The sequence below is a fragment of the Coenobita brevimanus genome, chromosome 52 (assembly GCF_032717465.1).
Source record: "Coenobita brevimanus isolate Jiangsu-jjx chromosome 52, ASM3271746v2, whole genome shotgun sequence".
Classification (NCBI taxonomy): Eukaryota; Metazoa; Arthropoda; class Malacostraca; order Decapoda; family Coenobitidae; genus Coenobita; species Coenobita brevimanus.
This window is the reverse complement of record NC_137005.1, coordinates 8578288-8591395: the sequence shown is the minus strand read 5'-3', so window position 1 is coordinate 8591395 and position 13108 is coordinate 8578288. Positions and strand designations below refer to the sequence as shown.

At 43.1% G+C, this 13108-nt stretch overlaps 1 protein-coding gene across 1 annotated transcript; it reads right to left on the bottom strand.

Annotated features, from left to right (window-relative positions):
• Nucleotides 1-983: 983 nt before the first annotated feature.
• On the bottom strand, nucleotides 984-8842 carry LOC145400448 (sulfotransferase 1B1-like). The gene is made up of 7 exons (XM_080272962.1): nucleotides 8669-8842; nucleotides 7804-7949; nucleotides 6184-6385; nucleotides 5023-5149; nucleotides 4599-4765; nucleotides 2215-2323; nucleotides 984-1096 (listed from the first exon to the last, which is right to left on the bottom strand). Exons 1-7 carry the CDS (start codon nucleotides 8840-8842, stop codon nucleotides 984-986), a joined length of 1038 nt encoding a protein of 345 aa, XP_080129088.1.
• Nucleotides 8843-13108: the final 4266 nt, after the last annotated feature.

Sequence of the window (13108 nt, the reverse complement as noted above, 5' to 3'; positions counted from 1 at the left end):
ACCTGACTGCCCTTCTCCGTTGTACATAAATACTTCCACAATCGCCATACTCTGCATAAATAACGTACAAACGAATGCTAACAGGCCATATCCAAAAATAAATCACTAAGGAAGAGGTGTTAGGGAGCTTCCTTACCCAAGAATACAAGCCTTGGTGAGTTGATGTCTGTGGTTAAGTGAACTGAGGAGGTGATAAAGTAATATAGTCTTGTGATATTAATGTCTTTACGATAACGAAATATATCTTAGTTGGTGACCATTAGTTATAACTATCAATTAACGTTTACTACTGGGTACTCCCTAAAAACTTGAACTGCAAGCTTAAACAAGGCCCAATATAATCCTGAGGTACCATCCAATATGTACAGAGATTAATACTCTCTCTCTCTCTCTATTGCACTGGTGTGTGGGGTGGGGCATGGTGTGTGGGTTTACGATGGTGTAATTTCTCCAAGAGCTACGATAGGGAAAGATGGAAGAGAAAAGAGTCGGATGGAAAGGTAGGAGCGTCCAGGACGGAAATACCTGTTCGTGGTGGCCCAAGACTGGGACATACTGTACATCCTGTAAAGATGGGCATCGCAGGTTTGGCAGTATTGGTGTGACGTTTAGTTCAGATTTTTTCCAGGAACATTAACGATACAGTAAATGGTCGTTGTTCGCATATACCTGTACTATATGTCTGGTGACGGAGGTAAAGAATATCATAGTTAAAGCCTTCAGTGTCCCAGGATGACGTGAATAATTTATTCATGGTAACACCAGATGATTTTATGCATCTAGCTGAAAAAAAGTTAAGTCTATAGCCAGTCTGAGCACTGCAGTTATTCTTGACAGTAGGTGTCCAGGGATAATTTGAGAGTAACTGGTAGCTGAACCAAGAGCAGAAAGAGAGTAGGATGGTGGCCACATACGATGTGAGGTGCCCTGTGGTCACATTGGTGGACATAACCTCCTTGGCCTCCCCGTTGGTGGACATAAGTTCAACTGTCCCATTTGAATGACAATCCAAGCTCAGCGGTGTGTCTCTGGATCCACTGGTCCATCTCCTGGTTCAGTTCTGGTGACATGTGGTTCCTCCAGTCACCCATAACCCCTGTGGGAAAATGGCGGCAGAGTCTGTTTACAGTGACCTGGGCTTAGACTGCCATATTTCTCTACAGACAGCATTATGTTTTTGACACTATCTGTGATAAAACAGAGGCGATACTATTGCTAAATCTTAATCCAAATACAATCTTAAAAATTCTCCTCAGTACTACACTTTTTGTCAACGGACATAATGCTCACTCTCAGCTCATCTACGCAGTCTAATTGCCAATTGCGAAGCATTTCGGTTATCAAGCCACAACTTTATAAATCCATCCATTCGTTACCCGATCATTTATCACCCCGTCTGGAGAGCAGGAGACCAGAGGTAAGCTATTCAGTACAAAAACTGAACGGAAGAGCGACCAGTCTCTCGTCCCTGAGCTATGTCAGCCTTTAATCCCGTATGGGCCATATTCAATTGAGGTGCCTTAAGCCACCAGACCACTAGGCATCCTTCTGTTGGTAGTGTGGTTTTCACCTAACGTGGTAATGTTACAACCCAACGTGGTAAATAGTTTCCTCGGTTATACAGAAACCATTCTCGATCCCTCAAGAGTTCCTTCATGTCCTTCACATCCCTCACACTATCTGGCCCCAACTGCTTACTTTCATCATAACCCACACCAGCCTTGCAATCACACTCCTGGCATTCACTCACACTTGTCCACATTTTACCAATCATCATTATTATAACCTTCTCACTCACAATTCTTTCTGTTGTCATTATTTTCTTATGTCTTCCTGTTGCCCATTTGAATATTAAAAGTATAATTCTTTGGCTCATTTTGGGGTAATACTGAGTTCAAGGAGGGGAATGTTTTTTGTCTCTGCAAGGAAGCTCCCTAACACTTTTTCCTAACCGGTTTATTTAGCTTATTACACCTTACTGTCTTGGTCTGTGTTATATAAAGCTTTCAAACATCGCCATACCCCGCACAAGTAACGTACACAAGGATATTAGCCCCCCCATATACAAAAATAAATCGCTAAGGAACAGGTGCCAGGGAGCCTCCTTAAAGAAACGCGGGTCCAGTTTAAGTCACCTTTATGATTACAGGGTACGTGTGGGTAGTATTTCTCTTCCTGTCCTTAAAAATTACATAAATCTAATCTGAAACTCACCCTTCCTGATGTATCCCCCAGAACTCTTAAGCAGGTCTTTGTTGAAGGCTCCCTTTTCCATGGGTTCACCACGCGACTTCATTGTAGAGAAAGCTGTCTGTTGTGCAACCTGAGAAAAAGAGGGAAGCAGAAAAAAAAAATCCACAACACGTAATCAAACAGTTAATTTCTTGTAGCATCAACTTTATACTAATTCAATATCCAGTGTGAAGATCGCTGGGAAGATATGAAGTGATGTTCGTTGCTTTCCCTTGGGACAAAATCATATATACTGCAACTATACGTAAAGCTCACTACAACCTCTCCCCATACATCTCACCAGATTCACAAATGCCTTACAATACTTCTCAAACGCTATTCAATTACCTGGCTTATTGCAAATATTTGTTACACTTAACCCTTACCACTCCTACGACTGTCCTGCAAAGTACTCACTAAACACAGTGATATCTTTCTTACATCCACATAAATTTCCGAAACACTGCAATATAATTTTGGCACTCAGTTAGGCCAACTTTATTTTTGTCACAGGCCTAATCACAGCTTCCTTCCACTTCACACGCATAACTACTCGTACATAAGCATTCTTGGATACTTTTCTCACATATTATTTCATTCCACTCTGACCACTACATTTCTTAACCTCTGCTTACATCCCTTCAACACCCGCTGCCTTCCCATTCTTCACTTCTGCCGCCTTAACAATCTCAGGCACCAGACCCACACACGTTTACGCACTCAACCCACACTCGTTTCTTCCTCCCCAAACCCACAGCCTGAATCTGCCCCCGACTAACGAACAACCAACATCCTACATCCTCTCACCTTTGCTGAACAGATTACATGAATGAATTTTGTCCCACAGGCTGACCACACCCTGCCTGCGTGCCCACCATGGCCTAGTGGATACCATTATACTCTCACCTTTTTGTGTGTCGCTTCAGGAATTTCTCTCTCGCTATCTAGACGCAAACCATAAAATTTATGTCCCGCTTTACGTCTACGGCTACCAGACAACGGCCTTCCAATCTCTAAGGACATGTTACTTACTGGTATGTACGGGAGCTGCGGCACAGAACACTCCTCGCCACTCTATAAAACTAGACAAGTTTACCTTGGTCGCCATCCTGCTTCTTTCACTGTACTTGCTGCACACATTCTCTTTCCGACTAAATGTAGGTAATACTAAAGTAAGTTACTGTTTCAAACCTCTAACTCCGTAGCCCACGACTACCCTTCCCATCCTATCCACGTCTACACTGACGGTTCTGTCCTTGATAACGGCCGAGAGGGAGCTGCTTGCACTGTCTTCACTAACGCTGGTTCCCCGTCTACGAAGAGCTACGGCCATCTAATTTTCACCATGTCAATCTTGCTCTGTGCCCTAAAAAAAAAGAAAAAAAAAGGAAAAAAAGAAAAAAAAAGAAAACGGGAAAAAACCGAGTCATAACCACTCCACAGGGTTTATCTGCCTGTTTTTCGATATGCGTACTGGCACTTGTTCTCGACTGACATTATCCTTGTCTTTGTGCCCTGCTGAGGTAGGAGATGTGTATTCTCAATGGGATTACAATGCAAGGGCTGCCGATCTGCACCAGTCAGGTTTCTGCACAATCACCTACCGGTGCCAAGTTCTGATTGCTCTGGTTTAATTTAAGGCTTCTTAACCATTATAACTGACTTTTAATATATTATGTACCAACTAACTACCCATCTAGCTACTTGTGCTACTTCCACTTACTTCACACACACACACACACACAGTCGAGCAAAACATAATGCTCTCGCTTCGGGATCACGGGTGTAACAACTTGCCCTCCTCCCCCACTCAGTACTACAGTTCACAAACATATACACAAACACAAAACCACCTCAATCATCACAAACCTCTATTCAAGTAGCATCCTTCACGAACCACCACCAGAAATTCATCCCACAAAAACCGCCCTTACTTCAGAAACATGATTGCACCCAGATATTCATTGCTCTTCCTTACCTCAACGCCAACATAAAATACAACTCACAAACGCTCCACTATGCCCACCACACTGCCATGTCTCCCCCACACCACCACACACTGATCCACCTCATTCACCTCACTACCACAGCACAGGCAATCTTTCAGTAAAACACAAACTCTCTGGAAGCACCAGGTTGAAGTGCCCAGTTTCCTGCCGTCCACTGGGTTTACGTCTAAAGGAACCTTTAGCCACAATAGCATCAACACCTATACTGCCCCGTGCTGTGCTGTGCTGTGCTGCCCTGTCCTGTGTCTATCCTGAATCTCACTGCATATCTAGGCTAAATGTGAAGTACTCTCCCAGGTACCTGCCTCACTGTACAGACCTTTGGCCAGATGTTTCCCCTGTCACAGCTTAACTTACATTCTCCAGCTGCTTCTGTGTCAAGTTGGTTCCCAAGAACTTGTTAATCTTGTGAAGTTCCGCCATGATGTCAGCTTGTAGGTCCTCATAGAAGACAATGAGCAGGTTTGGATGATCTCGCCGTCGCCATGCGTCTGCCAGGTGGGGCCAGTACGGTCCAAATGTCACTGCCGGTGACAAACTTTACAGTAATAATTAGCTCTGATGAGATGCAGGACAGCAATACTGCAATTTAATGGGCAAAGGATGTACGGCACAGACGAAAGGAGAAATCTGAGAAATGTATGATTAAGAAGCCCATTATAATTTTATAACGCATTTAAGGTAATATAATGTTTTCAATAATGTACACATCATTATCTCATGAAAATCAACAGCTTCAGTATAAGAACAGTAAAAAGAATACAAATGCCAGAATACTTACAACCATCATTCATAAATTCTTCAACAAAGTTGTCAAAACTGCCTTGATAATTGAATACTTTGATGACGCGACAAAAGTGATAAAAAGACACAACTGTATCTTTTGGGTTCCTGGCCACGTACACAACCTGCAACACCCGTACTGTCAACCCTCAATGTATTCTCAAAAATTTTTTCCCCACAGCAACAAACACAAGACTGAGCTCATACATATGTCTACCTTAAGAGTATTTTTTCTAAGTAGATTATAATATACGCTGAAGGAATTTTAAGTTTCAGATATATTAGTATCAATATTCTGTTAATACGTTCATAGACAAATGGTGTACCTTATGAATTTATTTTTCGTTTTAGATAAAGAATCACTGTTAAAAGCTATATAGAATGACACAATAATGATTTCAGTGCTCCTACATCACTGCTCAGCTACAATGATGAGACATATGAACATTTCTTTGGGACTCTTAGGTATTCATAACAACTGAAGTATCAAAGCTTATCAATACAGGGTCAAGAGGGAAGAAGTCAAGAGGAAGGAGGTCGAGGAGGAGTAGGTCAAGGGGCAGCAGGTTAAGAGGAGACTGAATGGGAGGAGGCTGAGGGAAAGGAGACTGAGTGAGAGAGGGTCAAGGGAGAGGAGACAAATACACGAGGAGAAAGACAGGAAGGAGGTGGAGGAGGAGTATCAAGGGGTAGCAAGTCAAGTAGGAGGAAGCTACATGGGAGGAGGTTGAACGAAAGGAAGCTGAGTGGGAGAGGGTCAGTGGGAAGACTAAATATGACAAGATAGAGAGCAGGGAGGTCAAGCGGGGGGTGGGTGGGGGGGGAGGACTGACACAGAGGAGATCAAGGAGGAGGAGGAGGAGGAGGAGCAGGAGGTGGTTGTGTGAGGGGAAGAGGCCAGTAGGAGGCTATCCAGCACGAAGGGGTCAAGTGTCAGGAGATATGAAGGTGGTCATGAGGAAAGGTCGAATGAAAGGTTGAGAAGGAGGAGGCTAAATTGTGAGAGACTGAGCAGGTAGTGTTATGGGTACCTTAGCGGTGTCCAGGATGTTACGTGGCAAGAAAGTGATGGGGTAACGTGGCCACGAATAAAATCAAGTGAAGGGAAAGGAAACTGAATGACAAAACTTTGACAACAGTAGGTGGTGTCAGATGGTACCTTAGTTGTGTCAAGGAGGTTAGGTGGGAAGAGAGTGATGGGGTAGTGTGACTTGATGACTCGGGGGCCTGGCATAATCTCCAACAACTGCATCACCACCCCATCCTCGACACGACTCCCAGGCCTCAGCGTCTCAAGCTTCTTGTTAAACATCTCCAGCTGATCTTTGGGTATCATCTTCCCATCGTGTGTCATTTCCTGGCTAAAATCTTGAACATTTAACTCTGAGATGACGTATTTTGCATATTTTTATAACCACCAATTGACTCTATTTGGTTTACGTAATATTTCTTAGAGCTAGAGGTGCTCCATAGAGACTTGTGTCATCTGGGGGCATTTCATAAGCTGAGAAAATTTGTCTGGTAGATGCGAGAGAGAGAGAGAGAGAGAGAGAGAGAGAGAGAGAGAGAGAGTGTGTGTGTGTGTGTGTGTGTGTGTGTGTGTGTGTGTGTGTGTGTGTGTGTGTGTGTGTGTGTGTGTGTGTGTGTGTGTGTGTGTGTGTGTGTGTGTGTGTGTGTGTGTGTGCGCAACATTTCCCATTACATAAGCAGGTGTTGAAAGTGTATATGCATAGATGACAAAATAACGCACTCTCACATTTAATACCTACATTTGAAGCAAGAGTCACAATTCCACTAACAAATGGAAAAAACAAAGGGGAAAAAAAAAAAGAGTGCCTTGGTTTCAAGAAACAGCGGTTTATCAAGATGCGAGGAAGGTGCCTATAGAGTGTTGTTCCCCGTCTGTGTGAGGTATGTGCAGGTCGGCTACTATTATAAATCACACCACGACACACAGAGAATACGTGGACAGTGTTGACGATCTCTTACAAGTGGAAATGCTGGGTGGGAAAGAGACACAGATTTGAGCGTGGGTTCTTTACTTTCTCTATCGTCTTTCTCAATCGTCTCGGGCTACACAAAAACCCTCTGAGGATGGGTTCTGTGTGGTCCGAAAAATTAGTGAAAATAAACTACATACTCAGAATCTAACCTGTGTCTCTCTCACACCCAACATTTCCACATCGATAATGTTTTGATTCCCAGTCCCCAGGTAACTCTGATTTTACTTTACAAATATCAAAAGAATAGATAAATAAATACATAAATATCCACACTAAAAATCCACAGTAAATATATGCATGTAATATGGGGTATAATTTCAGACAAACACACAGTGATGTAATTGTGACTTGCATAACAAAAGACTCGTGTTCTCGTCAAGGAGACTCCTTAACACCTCTTCCTTAGCGATTTATTTTTCGATATGGTTAATGTCCCTTTGTACGTTACATTTGCAGAATACGGCGATACTGGGAGGATTTATATAACGCTGAATAGGGCAGTAAGGTGTAAAAATCAAAATAAATCGCTTAGGAACAGGTGTTAAGAATACCGGACAAGGTGACCAGAACCACACTTTTACCTGATATCCGGGTACAGAACGAACACCTCTTCCTTAGCGATTTATTTTTGGATATGGCTGGTTAATATATTTTTGTAGGTTACTTATGCAGAGTATGGCATTACTGAAGGATTTACATAACGCAGAATAGGGAAGTAAGGTGTAAGAAGCAAAATAAATCGCTTCGGAAAAGGCGTTAAGGAGCCACACTTATACCTGATATCCGGGGATCGAACCAAGAGGGACTCATGAGCATTTGGGTTGTCGAGGTCTGGGTTGTGCAGCATCGTCCATGCAATTTCCTGCATCCATGTTGTGCCGCTCTTGGGAAACGTGACCACCAGCACATCCTCGGCACGGAACTGGAATAAGCACGTACAGCTGAACACGCATGAACCTGGGACAGCGTCGGTGAGAAGTGCAGGTCTAGCTACGATTTCCAACATTCATGCATCACAGTTACATGGTCATTTCAACTAATAATTCTAAACCTGGGGCAGTGTTGGTGTGGGTGGAGGTCTTGCTACAATTTCCGACGTTCATGCATCACGGTTGCTTGGTCATTTCAACTAACATTTGACACCTCCGTTCATTCATGTCAGTGGCACCAACAAATATGTGATTATGTCAGGGTTGTCAAGTGTACCAAATGCCAGATCCCTGCCACATACTGATGCTGTCCAAGGTTCATATGTAGCCAACTGTACATTTCATAGTGTGATACTGGGATGTCTGTTCAGAGTGTATGTTCATGTGTGTGTGTGTATATGACCATGAACGAATATTCGGCAACACTTCTTCGCGACTTTGGCAACAGGAAGGTGTTGCGTGAATGATTTTTTTATGTGACAGCAATATGAGGCACCCGAAAAAAAGAATCTGAAAAGGAAGGATATTCTCTGTAACAGGGAAGGAGTTTTAGTTATAAGAGATCTTTTCTAACTTTCTGGATACTGATGCAGAAAAATTACTTGAAGTCTATCTATCTAACTATCTATATTCAGAAGTCTTAATCCAGTAAGAGGTGTCTAAAAAAAATCGCCCCTCAAACATACTTGAAGTGAGATGGAAATAAAGTCACCTTGAAGTCCTGTATCTTATTGAGGAAGTGCGGGGCTGTGGCCGGGTAGAGCCATCCTTCAGGCATGATGCGCACCATTCCCCTGTGGTAAATCTGTCTAGTCTCCGGCTTCTCTGCCATCCACTCCTCACTCATGGGCACCACCTCATGCCCAGTTGCCAGCCGCATGCTCATCCTGTCTCACACACCTACCGTCATACGTAATACTAAGGGAAAAAAAAAAAATCGGCAACAAGTCTCCGGTAACATAGTGTCTTGCCCTCCATAATTCTCATCCCTCTTCAAACACAGAGAGTATCATTCCTTCTCAAACCCTCTTACTGTCCTAATCGTAATGCCATCATATAAAAATAACTTATATAGTACCTTCCATTACCACAACCACCAGAGAACTATTGATGAACTGTTGCTCATGACTGTACATTCAGTGACAAAAGTACACCTAAAATTCCAGTGTCTACTTCATATGTATGGAATGTTCATTAAGTATCATTATGCATTATACGAAAAAAGGCTAATCTATGCGCCGAGAAACATTCAAAGCCTTTCTCTGCCCTGGAATGCTAGTCAGGAGAGTAAACTAACAAAGAGGTGATACACGAACTTGTAACCCAGAATGAACAGCTAAAGTCGGTGGCTCCTCCCTTCTCGCGCTTAGTTATAAGCAAAGAGGCTTGAATCACAGGTAAAAATATCATCAAAATCAGTTTCTTAATCTGTAGTAAACCAAAACTGACCGTAACAGTTCTGAACCTCATCATTTATATAAAGCTGGACAGGAATAAGGATATATATATATATATATATATATATATATATATATATATATATATATATATATATATATATATATATATATATATATATTTACTACCAGCATGCACTTGCTGTCAGTAATTTCTTTACACTTCCAAAACCAACTCAGAAACCACTCAAATCTTCTATCTATCTATCTATTGCCAGATGCCTCAATCCCGTTTGGGGTGGCCACAAACAAATCGCCTCCACGTCGTCCTGTCCCCCGCCATTTCACTGCCCTGCTCCCAACTCACACCCCCCTCTCTCATATACCTCTTCACCCCATCCCTCCATCTCACCCTCGGCCTCCCCCTCCCTCTTCCCCCCTCCACCTCACTCACATACACTCTCTTCGTCAGTCTTTCACCCTTCATCCTCTCCACATGGCCAAACCACCTCAGTGTGTTGCTCATAACACTTCCTATCGCATCCACATCCACACCACAACGCTCCTTTATATCTTCATTCGTCAGCCTGTCTCTCCATGTGACTCCACAGGCTCCTCATAAATAACTCATTTCCACTGCTCTCACTCTTGACTTGTGTCCTTCCAACAATGTCCAAGCTTCACTTCCATACGTTAGAGTTGGTATCACAATACTGTCATGTAGTAACTTTTTCACTTCCATGCTCACTTCCCTGTTTCTTATCATTGCTTTCAAAGAACCAGCAACCTTTCTTCCCTGCTGTACCCTTTCAAGCACTTCACCCTCCAAACCTCCATCCTTACTCATCACACTACCCAAGTACTTAAACGTACTCACATTTTTCAATTCCTCACCATCCAGCCTCGCTGTACATTCACTGACTTCACCTCTCTCAAAGACCATCACTTTACTCTTCCCTACATTCACATTTAGATTCCGTTTCTTGCACACGTGGTAGCACTGACATAACCCAGACTTGGTTATACAAACGTCCTTCATCTACTTCCCTATCCCCCATAAGGAAGCAGGTTAACAGGTGCGGGGGGGGGGGAACTTCAGCCTGCAGTCCACTGGGTTCACCTTTTTAGACGGACCAAGGACTACAACAACCACTACTATACTCGTTTCACTCCACCCTGGCCAAAAAATTGTCACCTCTCCAAGAGATTAATACTAGAATGTGATGCTAGTCATGAAGAAGTGCTATGGAAAGGATGTACAGCCTCTTGTCTTTCCCAACCACTCAGCTACGTGAAATAAGATCCATCCATCCATCCATCATCCAATCCTACATTGTCCCATGAGGAGCGTAGAAGCCCGGGCTAGGCAGTTGGTCCCGACATTTAAGATGAGAGTGATCAGCCTCACTCATCCCTGAGTGGCATTAAATGAGCAATCAACCCCAAACCACCCCTTGGATATAAACCTTCACTGGCTCAATCCGACTGGAGAGCAATAATTACCCACTAAACCACCAGGCGCCAAAATTTGGTTATTTGGTTACCACCCAGCGTAGTAAATGGTTTCCTGGTGCACAGGAAACCATTTGGCTTGTCACTCAGTGAAGAGTCACCCACAGGCTGAAGGAAGTGGAAAGAATGAAGGAAAGAAAGACAGAAGAGGGAGTGTAAAGTCACCCGTAGGGAGAAGGATAAGGAAAGAATGAAGGAAAGAAAGACAGAAGAGGGAGTGTAAAGTCACCCGTAGGGAGAAGGGCAAGGAAAGAATGAAGGAAAGAAAGACAGAAGAGAATGGAAGGAAAGAAGGATGGGGAGGAAAAGGCAGACACCCGAGAGCAGCACTACATCGAGTGAGTGGATGGTGAGTGCCCCCACCTACCACTAATACAAAAGGAAAAAAAAAATATGGGCTAAGTTAGGGTGAAAAACGAGGATGTAGATTCCGATACAGCAATCTAGGGCATCAACATCAATTAAACCTGTCCATCTACTGATATACCTGTAACTTTTGGCTGCTCTACCCTACAGTATATCTACCACTCTAGGGGGTCAGCCAATCGCCTTATCTACGTCTGCTATCAGCTGTATAATTTCTAGTTACGTAATTATAGGCTCGAGAATCGCTGGGAGGAGAGCCTAACGTTAACCCTACTTCACTTTCAGCTTATTTGTATGTCTGTCTCGAGAGCTATTCCTTCGTGTTGTCAATTCTCTTCCTGCTTCCATCTCCCTTCCCCTTCCCTCCTAGTTTCCTTCTCCCTCCGCCCTCTTTTCACTTCTCTCTCTGGTAAAGCTCTGGTAAAACTCTGAGATCTGAGAAATAAAGCTTGGTGAAACTTCAAGGTCTGAGTAATAAAACTTGGTGAAACTTTATGGTCTGAAAAATAAAACTTGGTGAAACTTCAAGGTCTGAGAAATAAAACTTGGTGAAACTTCAAGGTCTGAGGAATAAAACTTGGTGAAACCTCAAGGTCTGAGAAATAAAACTTGGTGAAACACTGGACTGAGAAATAAAACTTGGTGAAACACTGGACTGAGAAATAAAACTTGGTGAAACACTGGACTGAGAAATAAAACTTGGTGAAACTTCAAGGTCTGAGAAATAAAACTTGGTGAAACACTGGACTGAGAAATAAAACTTGGTGAAACTCTGAGGGCAAAGAGTTAAGGCCTGGTGAAACTGGTGTGCGTATAAAAACCTGGTGAAATTCTACTATTTGGGAGTTAGAACTGGCTCGATAAATCTGTAAAATCCAGGGGACGTTTTATCTGTTTTTACTCTGCTGCTGAAGAGATACGCCTTCAGGTGGTGACACTGATATACCCGGGCGACACAACTGCCTGGTCACAACAACAATTATTCTGGATGAGTTGATTCGTCACTTGCAAACCTTTCGGGACTGGAGGGTAAATGTGGACACGTTTTCCATCAACAGTTTACATATATAGTAAGATATCAAGGTGTAATTTACGAATGAAGTCGCTGTGGAAAAGGTGTTAAGAATCTATTATGAGTATACGGCTTTCATTCCACACACATCTTACAATAGTTCTTTCATCTTGACTTGGCCCGGATCTTCGTTCCTTTGCACTTATTTCAGGTAGCCCGGCGACAGAAAAGGACATTATAATGGCTGGACATCCTTTGCATTGCACTTCTTCGCGACTAGCATTATGTTCTAGTATTACTCTCTTGTTACAACTCAGCATTTAGGGTGGAGAGAGAGCAATGCCAGGCCAAGTTCACGTAAAATGAGTCAGCTGCCTGATGGTACAAAAGCCCTTCAGTTCCCTCCCTATCCCCCAAAAGAAGGATGGTGGACTGCAGGAAAAGAATAACTATCCTGCGGATGAGCTGGGGTCGCAGGTACTCTACTACTCACTCCGCCACTGACGTAAACACTGTACTGTTAAACCGGCCAAGTGACTCTCTTCACAGGGGACGAATTATCTGATAAAGAGGAAAAAGGGGTGACAGTCTTATTAGCTTAGGCCATGGGAGATTTAGGTAACGCTTCTTGGCTATTTTCGTTACCAGGTGCCATCAACACTCTCAGGGTTTTAGAAGTCACTCTCTGTAGAATGATATCGTCTGGGGTTACCTGGAACAACAATCTAGTGTTGTTCCTGCCAAGAGAGAGTTTCTGTAGGCCATAATAAACTCTCAAGCTTCTACGTTAACTCTCAGCTGAATAAAATCGTCCCACGTTAGCCAGAAGAAAATATTAGAAGAGACGTAAGCATGAGTGTGTGTC